Raw genomic sequence first — 17132 nt, forward strand, 5'->3', positions numbered from 1 at the left:
TCCTGGATCTGTTTCCCAACTATGGCTCTGTAGCTGTGAGGTCCTCTGGGGAGTGGACTGTGAGGAGCAGGGCTACGGATCAGACCTTCAGAAGCCCAGGCCAAAGCTGCCCTCTGCTGTCATCCTCCTAAGTGGAGTTTTACATTCTCTCTCCCTGAGGACCTGTCCTCCAGCACCCTCATCCTCCAGAGCCACATCCCCACCCAGCATTCATCTCACCTGCAAGGACTAAGAGGAGAGTCACTGCTGTCTCTTCCTCCCCTCCAGCCCTTACCTTCATGCTGCCAAGACCACCCATGCCTAATGGAACCTGGGAGCAATTGAGGAATGCAGAGTTAGGCTCAAATACTTCCATAAAAGAAAAGAGAAAGAAAAGTAAATAATTTAGTTCTTTTTTTTTTTTTTTTTTCTGTGAGATGGAGTCTTGCTCTGTTGCCCAAGCTGGAGAGCAGTGGCACAATCTTGGTTCACTGCAACCTCCGCTTCCTGGGTTCAAGCACTTCTCTTGCCTCAACCTCCCAAGTAGCTGGGATTACAGGCACAGGTCACTACACCTGGATAATTTTTGTATTTTTAGTAGAGAGACAGGATTTCACCACTTTGGTCAGGCTGGTCTCAAACTCTTGACCTCAGGTGATCAGCCCTCCTCAGCCACCCAAAGAGCTGGGATTACAGGCGTGAACCACCATGCCCGGCCTAGTTCTGAAAGAAGAGGAGTGTCCCCAGAGAGCCTCCAGGTACTTCATTCTTCCCTTCCTCTTTTCCAGAGGCAACAAGGCTGTGACTATAGCCCTAGAGCTAGGCAAAACCCAGTTCACCAAACCCAGGCCTGAAGTCTCTCACTCCTAGACCAGGGGGCAGAGTTATTCTCCCTGTTTCCTCATCCCCTTGCCTTTTTCTTCGTCCTTTCCATCTGGGGCCAAGGACACTGAGGGAAGATTGAAAACCCACAAGACAACCCACTTGGTCTAGGCTTAAAAAGCTCACACCATGGGTACAGTAAACCAAACAAGAAAGGTAATAAATTAAAATGAAAATTCATACTATGTCATATCCATCAAGATGGCTATTACCAAAACAAGAGAACAAACAGAAAATAGCAAATGTTGACAAGGATGTGGAGAAATTAGGACTTGTACCCTGTTGGTGGGAATGTAAAATAATGTAGTCACTATGAAAGATAGTATAGCAGTTCCTCAGAAAATTAAAAATAAAATTGCCTTACGATCCAGTGATCCCACTTCCAGATATCTATCCATAATAATTGAAATCAGGGATTCACAGAAGTATTTGTATACCCATGTTCATTGCAATACTATTTACTACAAGAAAAATGGTGAAAGCAACCTAAGTGCCCATCCATCCACTGATGAACAAATAAACAAAATATAGTATGTACCTGCAATGGAGTATTAGTCAGTCTTGAAAAGGAAGGAGATTATGGCACATGCTACAACTTGGATAAACCTTGAGAACATTATGCTAAGTGGAGTAAGTCAGTCATAAAAGGACAAATACTGCATTTTTCTACTTATATGAGCTACCTAGAATCATCAAATTGATAGAAACAGAAATGGTGGTTGCTAGGGGCTAGAAGGAGCAAGGAATGAGGAGTTATTATTTAATGGATGAAGATTTAATTCAGCAAGATGAGTTCTGTGGACAGATGGTGGTGCTGGAAGCAAAACAATGTGAATGTACTTGATGCCATTGAACTGAATGCTTAAATATGGTGAAGATGGTAAATTTTATGTTACATGTGTTTTATTATCACAATTTAAAATAGCCACAATAAAAACCTCATCTCAGCAAGTCAAGGAATAAAAGCAGGAATGACTCAGGACTCAGGCAGTGAGTACATCATGATCTTTATTGTCACGTGGTCTGCTCTCACCTCAGTTCCTGCAGTTGAGCATCAGGACAGAACATGGTTCAAGTTGCCAACCCACAAGCCTTGCTAAGCAGCAGCCAGCCCCAGGATAGACACTGAGATTTAGAGATCCTCTGACTCCACTCAGTTGGGAGTTTAGAACCTAATTGGGCAGATAAGGAAGATATGCCTGCAAAGTGAAATAACAATTCAAGAGATGTTACCAGGCAGTTACCAAGTAGTGCAGAGGATGCAGTGAAAGATGGGTTGGATTTCAGAAGCTGGGGAGGAGGAGAGAAGTGGTCTAGGAAGAGGGGGGAAGAGTGAGCAGAGGCTTGGAGGCAGGGACATCTAAGGTATGGCCCGGGAAACACCCAAGCTGTGCCCGATGGCCAGACTGGTCTGGCTAGAGCTGAGGATGTGTACAGGGGAGGAGTGACATGTGAGGCTGGAGAGGCATCTGAAACCCAGGTGTGAATCTTTGGATGATAGACAAAGGAGTTTGGACATCACCTTTGTAATAGGGAGTCTCTGAATACCTCTGGAGAGATTCAAACAAGAGTGCACTGGAAATTGTGGAACAGGAGGAACAACATTTTCAGAGGCAGGAGACAGGGTTGTGTCAGTCACCTTTCCTTTAAAAATAAGCACTCTTTGCTTCCCCTTTCACTCCAGCATAGGCATTGCCTTGGTCTCCATGGCCATCCTGACCCCTCCTCTCTGGAAACACATCACCAGGCCCACAGCCAGCACCATTCTCTTGCCCCTGGTTATAACTGGATGGGCCACAGTAGGGAGCTTCGGTGTCTAGGCGGTGTGGACTAGACTCATGGCAGCCTAGGTCTCCTGGGTATGGAACTGGATTTGGGCCCCAACATGGGCTGAGGCTGTGCCAAGGCTGCCTGCAGGGCTCTGGGCTTGGGCAGGGCGCTGGCAGGGGAATTGGCTCTGGCCGTGGACGAGGCTCTGGGTGCTCACAGGGCTGCAGGTGTGAACGTGGCTCTGGAATCTCACACTGCACTGGGCGAGGACGGGGAACTGGCCGCGGTGTTGGACGTGGTGCTGGAAGTGGTTCCGGATACAAACAAGGTTCTGAACGTTGTCGTGGTAGAGGACGTGGGCGTGGTTCTGGACTTATGCATGGTTCTGGGAGCAGACGTGGACGTGGAGCAGGAGGTGGACATCGCTGCAGTGGTGACTCTGGACGCTGGTCAAGACGCCGTGGTGGACACAAGCTTGGGAACGGACGTGGCTCTACATGTGGCCTCAGCTCGGGGCAGGAGGTGCCCCAGGACGGCTGCGGGCCACAGCTCCGGGAGCGGCGTCTGATGGGAGGAATCTCAACAGGACACCTCTGTGGGGGAACCTGCCTGGGGCAGCACGGGGAGGAAATCTCGATTCGGCACTTGGGGCCACGTCTCTGAGAGCAGCTTGAAATGGGTTGTCGAGGACAGCGACTGTTATAGATGGGTTCAGAACGGCGGGGTGGGGTGCAGTAGTTAGGAAAACCTTCAGAGGGTCTTAATGGCAGGTAGCTGCTGGAGCAGGGCTCAAAACGTCTTGGTGGGGAACAGCTGCGGGGAAAAAGCTGCAGCCGCCGAGGAGGAGGAAGGTATCGGCTGGTGCTCCGAGAGCGGTGCTGTTCAGTGAAGCTCCCATAGGAGCCCTGGGTCTGGCATTGGGGCGCGCAGGGGCTAAATGAAGCCCGGGACCGATACTGAGGGACACAGCTGCTGTAGAAAGGCCTCGACTGGAACTGGGGGGTGTAGTTGTTGTAGGCAGCCCTTGACTGAAACTGGGGGCCACAACTGCTGTAGGAGCCTTGATACTGGCTCTGGGTGGAGAACCTTCCCTGAGTCTGGCACACTGCAGGACGCCCTCCATATATCTGGACAGGCTGAGGAGCTGGACAGGGTACATAGTTCTGGACTGGGCATTCTACATAACAAGTTTCTGTATAACAAACTGGAGCACATTCTACGAAACAAGTCTGAACAGGCTGTGAGGCTTCGCACTGCACGTAGGACACCTCAGATTGGCATGGAACCTGGCTTTGAGCAGAGGGAGTTTGAGATTGGGATGTAGCCTGGCCCTTCACCTGGGTGGTCTTAGACTGACATGGAGCCTGGCCTTTCACCTGCTTGGTCTTAGACTGGCACTTCACCTGTGTGGTCTGAGACTGGCATGGAGTCTGGTCTGTCACCTGGCAAACTTGAACTGGGCATGGTGCAGGGCACTCCACAATTTGCATCTCACAAGGGGCTTGAACCACCACTTGGCTCTGGGCAAAGGGGGAGTGAGAAGAGCAGAAGGAGGGACCCTTGACGCAGCACTGTTGGAGCGGCAGGCAGCACTGGATCTGCTGCTGGTCACACATGGTTCTGATGCAGCCAGTCGAGCGTGACCTGAGGGCAGAGAGACCAGGGTCAGGAGGATAAGAGTTGGAGAAGGAGGGCTGGGACCTAGAGGAAGACACCCTTCATTTTCCCTAGCTTTTCCTCCTCCACCCTCAACCTTCACCCAAGTGTCCTGACTTAGTTGGATCCAGGATTAGTCTGTTAGACCTGCCTTGAGTCTGTCAAAGGGCCTGATTGTGTACATCCAGGGTTGCAGGTGTTCAGGATCTCCCTGGGGGTGGACCTCCCTGGGGGTGGCATCAGTGCCCAGAACAAGGGGGCACTGATGACAAAAGGATTCTCCTTTTGTCTCCACACTTTCTCACATCCAATGTGGTCTGAGCAGCCCTACAGGAAGTAGAGATAAAACTTGCTCCCAAGGCTATAGCCCAAAGTGGAAACTCCTCTCCCACAGGAGCTAGGATTTACTCACACATGTGCACTGGCAGTATACATGTAAAAACATACATATGAGAATAAGCACTCTACACCATCTGCATTCACATAATGTCAAAGCATTCACTGGAAAGTGGGCAGCTCAAACCCAACATTAAATGTTTGTTTCCTTATATTCAATGTTTTTAGATAAATTCATTTAAACATGACACAATGTTTTGAAATAAAGTCATTTAAACATGACACAGTGCTTTGAAATAAATTCATTTAAACATAACATGTGCAAAGTTTTCCCATGCAAAACACACCAGCCTTGGAAAGACTGACCACCATGACAACTTGCCCAGTCAGGTTGCCATTGTTAATCACCTGAAGTGTGACAGCCTGCAGGCCTCAGAAATGTTTTTCCCCAGCTCCTCTTAGAGGCAAGGTGGAGTTACCCAAGATGGAGTAAGCCAGAAAGTCCAAGGTTCTTAATCAGAAGACGGACATTCTGCCATACATACAATGATCTATGCAGCTGGGGCATTGCAGACATGACTTGAGGGCTGCAGGCATACACCCTGACACCACGCTTAGCCGGGGAGAGCACAGGGCAGCCTCACTCCACTGCTTGTCCCAGATCCACGTGTTTATGTGGATTTGCAGGCAGCCCACTGACCAGCAAAACAAGATCATTTGACAACAGGCTCATCCAACAAAACGCCTTTCAATAAGTTCCCCAAATGCTCCTGATGAGGGTTTAAACCTTCCTTTTTCAATTTATAGAGAATATCTACATTTCTATTTCCCTGGGGAAGGTAACCCTTCCACACACAACTTTGCCCATAAGGTGTAAATTGCTAATGTGGCTTTTCCAGAAAGATCATGAGGGAAAATGGTACCTGAGGATAAGGTCAGGGTTATCAAAGGCAAATACACTGGCGTCACAGCCCCAGCTCATCTCATAAACTCTATAGCTATGCTTCTGTCTCCTAAAAGCTCACCAGACTTTTCTCCTGAGGTTGATGCACTCCTTGCCCTCCCCGGCTCCTAGTTTCTCCCTTCTTTGTGCCTCATTACTGTGAACCTGGGCTCCCCCGAACATCACACCCACCCCAATCCCAGGATCCAGTTCCTAGACTCACCCTCCTCACAGGCAAGCAGTCGCTCAGGCTGAGGCATCTGGGAAGAGGGCTGTCTTTATATAAAGGGTTCTGGGTCTGGCTTGGGCCATGAGACAGCTGGTTGGCATCTGCCTGGCGTATCACCCAGGCTGACATTCCAGCAGCCGGTTCCCACCCTGTGTACCTGCCCTTGCCGTCACCTACAGAGTATGGGAGTGTCTTGTCTTAGTGTTGAAGCCTCAGGACTATGAAGAGCAGATTCTTGTTTTCTTCCTCCTTCATTACCCTAACAGTTTCTTCTCCATCCCTAGAAGACCTGATGGTCGGGAGATGAGGAGTGGCAAAGGTATCTTCTCTCCTAAAAGATGATTGTATCTGCCAACTTCCACTTTGCTTCAGATTCTTACCAGAGTGATAAAAAAGAGGAAATGTTTTCTAACTTGAAGTAATTTAAGTTACTTCAAAGATAGAGGCAACTCTATAGAAGGATGATCCCATGGGGTCAGAGGTGAGTCTAACATCCCAGGCCATGTACTTAAAGCTATGCAACCTTTATAACCAATCTGAGTATCAAATTACTCTTCTGCAAAACAGAGATAATTAAATCTTGTTTCTGATTGTTGTGAGGATTAAGGCAATTATTATATTTTTAAAAACCTATCCAAGAATGATGTTTAAAATATCCCAAATACACTCAGGGTAAATGCTGGCCATAAGCTACAGGCACTACTGAGTCTTGGGTGCCTGCTCCCTCCCCATCCTGAGCTGAGCAAGTGGATGGCTGCACAGCAGGTGCTCAGCCATGCTGCAGAGCAGTATTTGAAGGCAGCACCAGGCAGGTAGTATACTGTGGAGTAACCCTTAAAGGCAGTACAGTGCAGGGCAGAAATAATAATCTGGCACTCTGTGACTCACATAGAGTCAAAATGGACAGCTCTTTATGTTTTCCCTCATAATACTGTCATTAATCATTAGTATTTAAAAATAGGGAGATTTTATTTAAGATTCCAGAAATTCAGATTTTCTTCTAAAATGAAGAGATCTAGCACAGTTGAACCTACCTTCCATCATCCTGATTAGGAGCTGCCCACCTTAGATAGGGCATTGCTATAGTTTGGGTGTTTATCCCTTCCAAACCTTATGCTGAAATTTGACCCCTAGTGTTGGAGGTGGAGCCTAACAGGAGATGTTTGGGTTATGGGGGAGGATCCCTCATGACTAGATTAATGCCCTCTCTGGTAGGGGTGGGGGTTAAGGTCTTGCTCTATTTGTTCCTGCAAGAGCTGGTTGTTAAAAAGAGCCTGGCACCTCTCTCGCCCCTCTCCTGCTTCCTCTCTCTTCACGTGATGTCCGCACAGCCTGCTCCCCTTTACTTTCTACCATGAGTGGAGGTAGCCTGAGTCCCTCACCAGAAGCAGATACTGATGCCATGCTTCTTGTTCAGCCTACAGAAATGTGAGCCTAATAAGCCTTATTTTTTTTTTCTAAATTATCCGACCTCACATACTCCTTTATAGTGACACATTTGGACTAAGACAGGTAAATATTTTGCCATTCTATAATTCTCCATTATTCTTTTCTATATCTACAATGTAATTCAAAGTGTACATTTCCTTATGTTATTTCACTTGTGCTTTTATTTTCCTTTGCTAAAATTAAAAGTGTAATAATCCTTCTACCTGGATTATTTCACTTGTTGATATCACCCTTCAACCCCTTTCAACAGAATCTTAAAAGATTCTGACCAAGCTTGTGAGCATAGACTTTAGATTTAGACATGTTTTGGGTTGAATCTGAGCTCTAGTAACTTACTAATGGCATGAAAGCTACTTAGTCTCCATGAGCCTCAGATTGATTATCTACTTCTAAAATGGAAAGGAGGAGAAAGAGGAAGAAGAGGGGAGATAACAGCATGAGAAGAGAAGGAATTAGAAAATATTTTCTCCTACAGAGTGGGACAAAATCTTCACACTGGGGATCAAATATCAACATGAGGTTTGGAAGGGATAAACACCCAAACTTTCGCAATGCCCTATTAAAGGTGGGCAGCTGCTAGTCAGGATGATAGAAGGTAGGTTCAACTATGCTAGATTTTTCGATTTTAGAAGGAAAGCTGAATTTCTGGAATCTTAAATAAAATCTCTCTATTTTAAATGCTAATGATTAATGACAATATTTAGAAGGAAAGCTGAATTTCTGGAATCTTAAATAAAATCTCTCTATTTTAAATGCTAATGATTAATGACAATATTTTGAAGACAAAACATAAAAAGCTATCCATCTTGACTCTATGTGGCTCACAGAATGCTCATTTGTTACTTCTGCCCTGCACTGTGCTGCCTTCAAGGGCTACTCCACAGCACTACCTGCCTGGTGCTGCCTTCAAACCCTGCTCTGCAGCATTGGCTGAGCACCTGCTGTGCAGCCATCCACTTGCTCAGCTCAGGATGGGGAGGGAGCAGGCACCCACGGCCCAGCTGTACGTGTGGCTTATGGCCGTAGTGTTATTATGTTAATTAAATGAGAAAACTAATCTAAAGTACTTAAAACTTAATTAGCCACTTCAACAGAGTAAACAGACAACCCACAGAGTGGGAGAAAATCTTCACAATTTATATATCCAACAAGGACTAATATCCAGAATCCACAAGGAACTCAAACAAATTAGCAAGAAAAAAACAAACAATCCCATCAAAAACTTGGCTGAGGACATGAATAGAAAATTCTCAAAAGAAGATATACAAATGGCCAGGAAACATGAAAAAATGCTCAACATCACTAATGACCAGGGAAATGCAAATCAAAACCACAATGTGATACCACCTTACTCCTCCAAGAATGACCATAATCAAAAAATCAAAAAATAATAGATGTTGGCATGGATGCGGTTAAAAGGGAACACTTCTACACTCCTGGTGGGAATGTAAACTAGTACGGCCACTACGGGAAACAGTGTAGAGATTCCTTAAAGAATTAAAGGTAGAACTACCGTTTGATCCAGTAGTCTCATTATTGGGTATCTACCCAGAGGAAAAGAAGTCATTATATGAAAAAGATACTTGCTCGTGTGTGTTTATAGCATGTCAATTTGCAACTGAAAAAAATATGGAACCAACCCAAATGCCCATCCATCAACTAGTGGATAAAGACACTGTAATATATGTATATGATGGAAACCTACTCAGCCATAAAAAAGAATGGACTAATGGCATTCGCAGCAACCTGGAGAGAATTGGAGACTATTATTCTAGGTGAAGTAACTCAGGAATGTAAAACCGAACATCGTATGCTCTCACCCATAAGTGGGAGCTAAGGTATGATGATGCAAAGGCGTAAGAATGATACAATGGACTTTGGGGACTCGGGGGAAAGGATGGGAAGGGGGTGAGGGATAAAAGACTAAAACTTGGGTTCAATGTATACTGCTTGGGTGATGGGTGCACCAAAATCTCACGAATCATCACTAAAGAACTCACTCATGCAACTGTTTCCCAAAAACCTATGGAAATAAAAAATTTTAAAAAATAATAAATAAATCTGACACCTCACAGCTAAAAAAAAAAAAAAACTTAATTAGCCACTTAGCTGTCTGGACTTTATTTTCCTCATATGAGGATAAAAGTGATAATACTGACTTTACCAGGTTCCCACAAAGATAAAACCAGATAATGGGTATGAAGGTACTTTGTAACTCACAGTACATATGCCAATTATGTGCATGGAATCTGTCCCAGGGGGATGTCTGCCCAACTCAACATGATCTCGGATTCCTAGTTCTGGATCCCATCACTCATTCCAGAGGGGTCTCCAGATACCATTTAAAACTTGAATAGGATCATAGATTTTCAGAATGTCATGCCAACAAGAACCCCCAGGAATTATCTGGTCCCACCTTGTCATTTTACAGATGAAGACTATAAATCCCAGAGAGAGGAACCTATCTAGGGAACTGAAGCTAATGACTGCCTTGAAGGGATTAGATTTCAGGTAGCCCAAGTCCCAGATCAGGACTCTTTCCACTTCCGTAGTGATTTCTCCGATCACACACTTTGGCTAAGGTGCTGTGAACTTGAATAGCCCTGGGACTATCTATGTTCACTAAGAAGGTAGTCAGGAAAGCCATGAACAACGAAAACTGAGAGCGTAGATTAGCTGGCCTCAAGAAAATACAAATTATTGAATCCTAATGGCTACGTCTCTCCCACTCATCTCTTGATAAAATGTGCACTTTTTGAAGGGATAATCTCTATCTTATTCATCTTTGTATCTCTGTATCCTGACATATAAGCCTGTTGATGGATAGACAGATAGGTGAGTGGAAGGAGCAGTATAAAATTGGCCTTGATTCATGTATCCTTAATCACTAGAGAATGACTTGGCATTGTCTCATCTAGAGATCAGAGTACTGCAACGCTTGTTACTTTTCGCTTTTTGCTTCTTATGAAGAGAAATGAAGGATAGGGATGGGGGTAGAAAGAGCCTGAAAGTTAAGTCTTAGAGATGACAATGAGGTTAGCTGTTAGAGTTGTCAACAATATTTTAGAAACTGATTGTTAAGCTAGAAGCAAATGATTTGACTCCTGAAATTCTTCCTTCTCTTGTGTGTAAGGCTCTAGAATTAAAAAGTTGTCATTGCTTAAAGAACTGGAACAAGTAATGAGATTGTCTAAAGGCAGGGTTAAATATGGCGTATTCTCTTTTTCTCCAGTGAAGTTTAGAACTCTTTCAAAGGCATTCTAATTTGGTGATTTATTCAAACTAAGTAATTTATTTAGCTAGTCTTCAGTGTGCCCTTTTAATCTCTGTGAGTCTATGTATATTTATAGGTGTTTTGCTTTTTGGCTCAACCAACTCAATGTGGACAAAAATAAATTTTCATCTCCTCCTATACATTTTCTTTTTCCAAAGTCCAGTTTCTGACAATGATCCATTCACACCATTTTTCATTCACCCTGGATGGTTGTTCCACCTTAACTTAACATACAGTCACCACACTATTCATTCTGCTTTGGACTTGCTCTCAAATACACTCCTACTGTTCCTGCCTCTGCCCCTGCTGTATCTAAGGTCTTCATGACTTCCTACATGGTGCGATGATCTCTTAACTGTTTTTTTCTGAGTCCAGTCTTTTCTTCCGTTTAACTTACAAATAGCCACAAGAGTGATTATCCTAAAAATTAAATAAAATTAAAAACAAAGCTGATTATGTTATTCCCTTTGCTTCCCATTGTCTATTGGAAAATGTTCAAACTCCTAAGCAAGACATACAAATCCTTTCATAAGCTGCCTCAGGTCTACCCTTTTGGCTTTACATCCTCTCATCATTACTACCTCCCGACCCACCTACCACCCCAGAGAGCATCAAAGGAAGCACGCATATGGCTTTCATTCTCTATGCATTCCTTGATATTTCCCTAAGTCAGATCTTTGCAAATGCTACTTCCTCTGCCTGAAATGCCCTTTCATCTCCTACCCACATGTGGAACTATTGCTCATCATCCAAGACAGCTACAATGACACTTCCTTTGCAGTGTTCCCTGTCCCCTAAGCCATGACTCAACTCTGAGCTGTGGCAGCAATTCAGACACACCCATCATTGAAGTGATCATGTGTTTTGTGATTATTTACATTCCTGTCTTCTACACCAACTGTGAATTCCTCAGTGAAAATAAGTTTTGGTATGTAAATATTTGTATCCCAGAAAGAGGTGTTGTGCTAATGCTTAGTGTTCAGTTTACCTTGTTGATTAAATATTTCATTTTCATTTTTACAAATATACACATACCCTTACACATGCTTGTATGCATATAAGCCTAGCATATGTATATCTTATATTGCATTTTATGGATTGATTCATTTTATTATCTATTGAAATATAACAAACAAATAAATGATAATATATAAAGATCATACTAAAAACCACAATGATAGCAAAGAGCTCAGTGATGATATATACAGATAATATATTGTATATTGCTATATACAATATATGCTATACATATAACTGTAGATAAAAGGAAGTACTAAAGGCAGAGACTATCTCCAGAGAGAGGTCATTAATTTTAGTGAAAGATATTGTGGCTATTTAGATAAATGGAGCTATTTAGAAATAGTAATATAGGTTGAAATACATGTGGCTAGAAATATAATAATATAAATCTAGGAATAAATGATAAGCATGTAGTGATTTATAAAATTGGCATGAACTATCAGAAGAGAGCTGAATATAAAGATATTCATAAATTATTAAAATGTAGTTAGAAATAATGGCATACAGGGCAAAAGATGAAGTTTCAAATTTAAATAAATACAGATGTGTAAGTGGAGCAAATTAGGAATGGGCAGATCACATGAAAGAGATTGTGAGGCACAGGAATAGCAGGATACGTTAATTAACAAAAAGATGGAGGCAACTTGGAAAGCATACATAAATCTGGAGATAATTCATTGAGAACTTGCTCTATTACTGTCATTTAGCTAGGGAACTGAATTATGTTAACTCTTAATCTTTCAAATAACCCTGCAGGGTACCTATCACTATCATTATTTATTAAAAAATGAGAGAACAAAGGTTCAAAGATGAAGTAATTTGTTGTAGATAACAAGCTTGGAAACAGCAGAACCAGGATTTATAGCCAAATGATCTGGTGAGAGAGGCCTCTGAAAGTAGACATATAGTGATATGGAGTTATCTTGAGTTAGTGATACAGAGACGCACTCAATGTTTTACTAAACTATGAGATTATTTTCATGAGTTATGAACCTTTGAGACCCTGGATTTTCATTTGAAAGAATTTAATGATATCTTGATCCTGAGAGCTAGGACATCCATACTTGCCCTCTGCTCCAAAGATAGGTGTTTTCAACAGATTCAAGAAGAATCTTTTCCCTTGTATCATTTCACAATCTTTCCATTTTAGTCTCCCTCCCATCACTGTAATAAACATATGTCTTGGGACTCATCCCCAACATGAAGGTGGTATTTGTCATCTAAGGTATCTTCCAATATTTCAATATGAATGCTTAGTGCCTTGTGACTTCTACCTTGAAGCATTGAAGAAATCAGGGTTTTACCTGAGTGCTGTTGAGCTTTCCTCCCTAAGCCCAGCTGTGGTAGATCAGACACATATCTAAACTGCATAGTACCTATGTGTCAAGTAGGGTAAAGGTGAAAAATAGTATCACAGGTTTTCATCATACGACTGTTAAGTAGATTAAGAGACAAGGACACCCAAGAGCTGTATCAGGAAGAACAAAGTTGACCAGCCATGGTGACTCATGCCTGTAATCCCAGCATTTTGGGAGGCCAGGGTTGCAGGATTGCTTGAGCGTAGGACTTCGAGACCAGTCTGGGCAACATTGGGAGACCCCTTCTCTACAAAAAATAAAAACATTAGCCATGTGCAGTGACACACGGCTGTAGTCCTGGTTACTTGAGAGGCTGAAGTGGAAGAATCGCTTGAGCCCAGGAGCTCAAGCCTTCAGTGATCAACCACAGCATTTCAGCCTGGGTGACAAAATTAGACCCTGTCTCAAAACCCAAAAAAAAAAAAAAAAAAAAGTAAAATAAAACAAAAAACAAATACCTAAAATAAAGAAGAATGAAATTAATACCAAGCAGAGAGGAAGAGTTTGCCAGTGCTGTCTAGAGCCACCTTTAACAGGGGCATTAAAAGATTGAAGAGAAAGCATGCTAAGGATAGTGATAGCGAAAACCAAATAGATGCATAGGGAGAGAGGAGAGACTGGAGCTGGGAATGTATAACCGGAGAATGTAGAGAAGCAAGGGAAGTAGAACTATGTATCTACCTCAACCCTTCTTCACATTTTGCAAATTTGATGTTGTCTGAGTTCAATTAACAGAAATATATGTATATTTCATTAACAGGACAAAAATGAGAGTAGACAAGTTGTACTCCTGCTTGTACAGATAATTTAAGTTTCTATACAGCTCACTATCTTACAATACTCATTTTACTTAAACAATAATATTTTAAGCCTAATATGAAGCTAAATCACCCACTTTTTGAAATCATAGGAAACTCTCAGACCATCATCACATTTGGTGAATGGAGAACCTTGCTTAATCACATCTTGAGTCTCATAGAATGTTAGTAGTATTGCTGGGTTATCAATATCCAATGATCTAGAAAACAGCAAAAGGGGCTCAGTTATTGGCAAGGATACACCAAATGCCAAGTAGTCTTTGATTACTTAGAAGCCTTAAGCTACATCCAACTCCTCAAAATTGCTCCCTATGTAGGTTGGTGCTTCATTTACTTCCATTTCTCAAAATTCTTTCCGCTGCTAAGAACACTCTCTCCTCACTCACCCCAGTCCCATTGTATGCCAAACTCTAGCCAATATTGTAGGACCTACTGGTATTGCATTTCCATGCTGATGTGTCAGGTTTCTACATCAAGATAATGAACCTCTTGATGGCAAAAGACTGTGCCCAGAAGAAAGCTGGCTTTCTAAAAGTGCTCATTAAATGTTTGTTGAATGACATAATAAAATTAGTGATAAGCCCCAGAGGACAATTAAAGTAATTGGTTATTTGATAGATAACAAGAATGACTTCAGCAGGCATAAGTTGGCTAGAAAAAAGATGACTTTCATACCTGTAATAACAGCACTTTGGGAGGCTGAGGTACGCGAATCTCCTGAGGTCAGGAGTTTGAGACCAGCCTGACCAACATGGAGAAACCCTGTCTCTACTAAAAATACAAAATTAGCTGAGCATGGTGATACATGCCTGTAATCCCAGCTACTCAGAAGGCTGAGGCAGGAGAAACTCTTGAACCTGGGAGATGTAGTTTGCAGTGAGTCGAGATTGCATCATTGCTCTAAAGTCAATTTATTACTATAAAATTTATTAATTGATGATAAATACACTTTGTTACAATAAAGAATACATTAGAAGTTACATGGCGTCCAGCAAAATCACTTGAATTATCTGGGCCTCAGTTGGACTAAATAAATCCTAAAATTACTTCTGGTCCTAATATTAGGTTCAAATTAGGGAGACAAAGACGGAGTTAGAAAAAGAGAGAGAAAGAGAGAAGAAGAGAGAGAGAGAGAACTATAGATTGAGGAAGAACAATGAAAGAAATAGACATAAAGCTGTGAAAATGGACTATTGTCATTAGACATGCATATAGAAAGATGAGAAGAGAAATTTGTGCAATAAGATTACACAGAATTGCCTGTAAGAATATACAGACGAAATTAAGATTAAAAAATATATGATTCCTCACATTATACACAGAAAGTTACTCAAAGTAGATTATATACCTAAATGTAAAAGCTAAAACTATAAAACTCTTAGAAGAAAACATAGGAGTAAAACTTCATGCCATTGGGTTAGGCAATGGTTTTTTAGCTACAATACCAAAAACACAAGTAATAAATAAAAAAATTGAAAAATTGAATGTAATAAAATTAAAAACTTGCGAGTTGCAAATGATACCATTAAAAAGTGAAAAGATGACCCACATAATAAGAGAAAATATTTGCAATTCATATATCTATAAAGGACCTTTTATCCAGAATGTGTAAAAACTCTTGAGATTCAATAATAAGCACATAATACAATTTAAAAATGGGCAATGGATATGAATAGACAGTTCTCCAAAAAAGATATACAGACAGCCAATAAACACATGAAAAGTTGCTCAACATCATTGGTCGTGATGATGGAAATACAAATTAAAACCACAATGACATACCACTTCATACCCACTAGCATTATTATAGTCAGAAAAAATAGACAGGAACAAGTGTTGGGGAGGATGTGGAGAAACTGGAACCATTAATATACTGCTGTGGGGATGGACATGGTGCAGTCACTGCGGAAAACAATTTGACAATTCCTCATATAGTTAAACATAGAGTATCACATGATCCATTAATCCCACTCCTAGCAAAAATGAAAATTCCATGCAAGCAAAATGAAAACATATACCCACTTAAAAACTTAGACATGAATGTTTCAAAGCAGCACTATTCACAATAGCCAAAATGTGAAAACAACCTATGCATCCATCAACTCATGAATGGATAAACGACATGGTTAACCTATATGAGGGAATATTAATTCGCCATGAAGAAGAATAAAATTCTGATACACACTCCAACGTGGCTGAACCTTGAAAATGTCATGCTCAGTGAAAGAAGTAAGTCACAAAAGGCCACATACTGTATGATCCCATTTGTATAAAATATCCAGAGTAGGCAAATTTGTAGAGATGGAAAATAGGACTTGGGGTAGTGGGGTGTGACTACTTTGGCTGCAGAATTTCTTGGGGTGAGGAAAATATTCTAAAATTAGATTGTAGTGATGATAACACAGCTCTGCAAATATACTATAAACATTGAGTTGTATACTTTAAATAAATGGATATGTGAATTATCTCAATAAAGATTATATATGTGTGTATACATATGTGCATATACATATATGTTGTATGCATAAGTACATATATATATCCACACACATATATATACACACATGCCTGTGGGAATATATCTATAAATCTTGGTGAAACCTAAATTACATTTATGAACCATAGAATCACAAACTCCTTGAGATCCAACCTCTCTGCCATACATAATTCCCTCTAAAAGATGGAATCAGTCTCTGTTTGAACCTCAGTTAGCCATCTTTCCCAAGCGTGCTGGGGATACTAATCACCTACATTGATGTGTTCACAAGATGTCAACCCATAATCCGGGAAAACAGTATATTTCCTTTGGTGATTACTACATTTTAAAGGTCTTCCCTCTTAATAGTCATTATCTCACACACTCTACTTGGAATAGAAAAGATCTTAGTTTATGAAGTGGAGCTTATTCAGTCTAGTTCACTCAACACATATTTACAGATCACCTACCAGGTTCCTCACATTGGATTAAGAATAGTCACCATCATTTATTCCACAAGCACTCCCTGAGCATGTATTCACAGCATCTTCCCACAGGGACCTTACAGTCTAATAAGAAAAGCACAAAGATACACAGACAAGGTACTACCTTCCAAAGATTTTACCATCTGCTCTGGAGAAACAGCCACGCATGTCAAGCAGTGAGTGAGAGGATGGTCTGTGAATCTCCAGCTATGAAGTTGGGTAGCCCACAGCATAAAAAGGCCAATGTGTGGGGTAGGATTTCCAGATGTAGCAAATAAAAACACAAGATTCAGATAAATTTGAATTTTAGGTAGACTACAAAATTTTTTAGTATATATGTGTCCCTGGGATATGAAGAGTTAAGAAAGATATTTCAATACTAATAATGATGAAAGGATGATGGTGATAATACTAAGGATACTGATTCAATCATTCATTCATTCATGCAAGTATTCAC

At 41.6% G+C, this 17132-nt stretch overlaps 1 protein-coding gene across 1 annotated transcript; it reads right to left on the reverse strand.

Moving 5' to 3' along the window:
* Positions 1–2507: 2507 nt before the first annotated feature.
* On the reverse strand, positions 2508–4247 carry KPRP (keratinocyte proline rich protein). Its single transcript, XM_007977126.3, has one exon. The coding sequence runs from the start codon at positions 4245–4247 to the stop codon at positions 2508–2510; it is 1740 nt and encodes a 579-aa protein (XP_007975317.2).
* Between the last annotated feature and the right edge of the window lie 12885 nt (positions 4248–17132).

The sequence above is a fragment of the Chlorocebus sabaeus genome, chromosome 20, assembly GCF_047675955.1.
Source record: "Chlorocebus sabaeus isolate Y175 chromosome 20, mChlSab1.0.hap1, whole genome shotgun sequence".
In the NCBI taxonomy this organism is placed as follows: domain Eukaryota; kingdom Metazoa; phylum Chordata; class Mammalia; order Primates; family Cercopithecidae; genus Chlorocebus; species Chlorocebus sabaeus.

Excerpts from the sequence above, each read along its gene's own strand:
- KPRP (XM_007977126.3), bottom strand. The coding sequence starts at position 4,247 with ATGTGTGACCAGCAGCAGATCCAGTGCTGCCTGCCGCTCCAACAGTGC.